The sequence below is a fragment of the Chiloscyllium plagiosum genome, unplaced genomic scaffold, assembly GCF_004010195.1.
Source record: "Chiloscyllium plagiosum isolate BGI_BamShark_2017 unplaced genomic scaffold, ASM401019v2 scaf_8458, whole genome shotgun sequence".
NCBI lineage: Eukaryota > Metazoa > Chordata > Chondrichthyes > Orectolobiformes > Hemiscylliidae > Chiloscyllium > Chiloscyllium plagiosum.
Window position 1 is genome coordinate 35676 of NW_025214029.1, and position 2595 is coordinate 38270.

General features: G+C 54.1%; 1 protein-coding gene across 1 annotated transcript in view; it reads left to right on the forward strand.

Moving 5' to 3' along the window:
• LOC122547783 (multiple epidermal growth factor-like domains protein 8) overlaps positions 1-2308 on the forward strand; it is a 37759-nt gene extending 35451 nt beyond the window's left edge. Inside the window, exons 13-14 of the mRNA XM_043686365.1 lie at positions 188-389; positions 2039-2308. Of these exons, the coding sequence (XP_043542300.1) occupies positions 188-389; positions 2039-2301 (465 nt within the window). The 3' untranslated portion in view covers positions 2302-2308. The remainder of the gene's footprint in view (positions 1-187; positions 390-2038) is intronic.
• The last annotated feature ends 287 nt before the right edge of the window (positions 2309-2595 follow it).

Consider the following 2595-nt stretch of genomic DNA (forward strand, 5'->3'; position numbering starts at 1 on the left):
ACTATACACACTCTCTCTCTCACTCACACTCACACACACACACACACACACACACCACAGTCCCTCCTCTCTCCGTGGCTCCCCCACCCCCTCCTGCCCTGGCTTCATCAGCAGGCTAGCCCCGTGGAGGGTAAGTGAGACCGTGATGTGTTGCCTGGGATTCACTCGCTGCCTTGCCATCCTTCAGAGGTGTAAATGGTGCACCAACTGCCCGGAGGGCGCCTGCATCAGCAGCAACTCCAGCTGCACCAAGGAGAATGACTGCCGCATTAACCAGCGAGAGATCTTCGTCGCTGGGAACTGTTCGGAAATATCCTGCGAAGCCTCAGACTGTGCCAAGTGTACAGCGTCTGGCAAGTGTATGTGGACCCGCCAGTTCAAACGCACAGGTACGTGGGCCAGTGACTGGAAACAGTGCACATCCTCAGCTGCTCCGGCACCATCAGTGGGAAGCAGAGAAATTCCTGACCCCCACCCCACCCTCGGAGGGAATAGGGTTTCTGATTCAGTCGTGTGACGTGGGCCCAGTATTTATGGCCCATCCCGAGTTACAATGGTACCTGCACAGAGCAAGGTTTTAAATGTACAGCATCATGCATTGCACTCCATCTGCTGCTTATCCAAATCACCCTGTAACCACGTCACACCCCCCTCAGTCTCACAGCCTCCTACCTGCTTTTGGGTGCCATTCAAAAGTGCAGATGCAGTTGATGAAGAAAGCCACCAGGAGTCGCTTTGTCCAAAAGAATAAAGAACATCACAGCACAGGAACAGGCCCTTTGGCCATCAGAGCCCGTGCTGATCCAGATCCTCTGCCTAAACCTGTCACCTGTTTTCTAAGGCCCTGTATCCCTCTGCTCCCTGCCCATTGATGTATCTGTCCAGTTGCATCTTAAACGACACTATCGTGCCCACCTCTACCATCTCCACTGGCAACGTGTTCCAGGTCCTCACCACCCTCTGTGTGAAGACCTTCCCACGCATATCTCCCCTAAACTATTCCCCTCTCGCTCAAATCCATGACCCCGAGTAATTGAGACCCCCACTCTGGGGAAAAGCTCCTTGCTATCCACCCTGTCTATACCTCTCATGGTTTTGTAGACCTCAATCAGGTTCCCCCTCAACCTCCATCTTTCTAATGGAAATAATCCTAATCTACTCAACCTCTCTTCATAGCTAGCGCCCTCTACGCCAGGCAACCTCCTGGGGAACCTCCTCTGCACAATCTCCAAAGGATCCACGTCCTTTTGGTAATGTGGGGACCAGAGCTGTACGCAGTACATTACATGTGGTCCATGAAGAGGAGGGCTCTGCTCCCTTGGGGGGGGAAGAGGGGGGTGAATCTTTGGAACTCTCTACGGTGCAGCGGGAGGGAGGTGGAACACCGTTATGGGCTCGAGTCAACACACAACTCGAAAGGCTTCCAAGCCAATGGAAATGGTGGGGAAATCTGGGTACGGATATCAGTGATCGGAAATGGGGATGGGGAGGATATCTGGGTACAGATATCAGTGATCGGGAATGGGGATGGGGAGGATATCTGGGTACGGATATCAGTGATCGGGAATGGGGATGGGGAGGATATCTGGGTACAGATATCAGTGATCGGGAATGGGGATGGTGGGGAAATCTGGGTACGGATATCAGTGATTGGGAATGGGGATGGTGGGGAAATCTGGGTACGGATATCAGTGTTCGGGAATGGGGGTGGTGGCGAAATCTGGTTATGGATATCCGTGATCGGGAATGGGGATGGTGGGGAAATCTGGGTACGGATATCAGTGATTGGGAATGGGGAAATCTGGTTATGGATATCCGTGATCGGGAATGGGTATGGTGGGGAAATCTGGGTACGGATATCAGTGATCGGGAATGGTGGTGCTGAATGGCCTCGTACTCCTGCGGAATCCTGGATGCAGGGTCATCCTGACCTGGGATTGAGGGAGACCAGGGACCGGGTCAGGGTTTATGGAGGGTGACTGGGATATCCCGCTGCAGCCAATAGCTGATCCTCGGCTCCCGTGTTTGTGTCCTTCAGGGGAGACCCGCCGGATCCTCAGTGTGAGCCCTGCCTACGACTGGACGTGCTTCAGCCACTCTCTGCGCAATGTCTCCCCCATGCCGGTGGAATCCTGTCCGCCTGAGCCGTGCCCGAGGCCATGCCACACCCTCACCAGCTGCGCCGAGTGCCTGAGCTCTAATGGCTCCGATGGTGGTTGGCAGCAGTGCGTCTGGAGTCTTGCTCTGCAGCAGGTAGGGGCTCTCAGGACGGAACAGTCGGGCACTAGCAATCATAACTAAATACGATTAAAGGAACGATTGGGAGAGACACGAGGCAACGACTGGAGGGGGTGGTTTGGGGGTAAATGCTACATTTCGAAAACGTGGGCAGGAGGGGAATGGAGGTAGTGTGGGGTTACTGGAAGACAGCAGGCCAATCGAATTTTGAGTGCTTGTGTAAACATGATGGGCTGAGTGATTGCTGTGACACGTGGATGTTGATCTGAGTTCTGACCCTGATGGGAAATGGTGATCAGTCCAGTCTTCGAGATGTGCAGCACGGAAACAGAGCCTTCGGCCAAACTCATCCGTGCT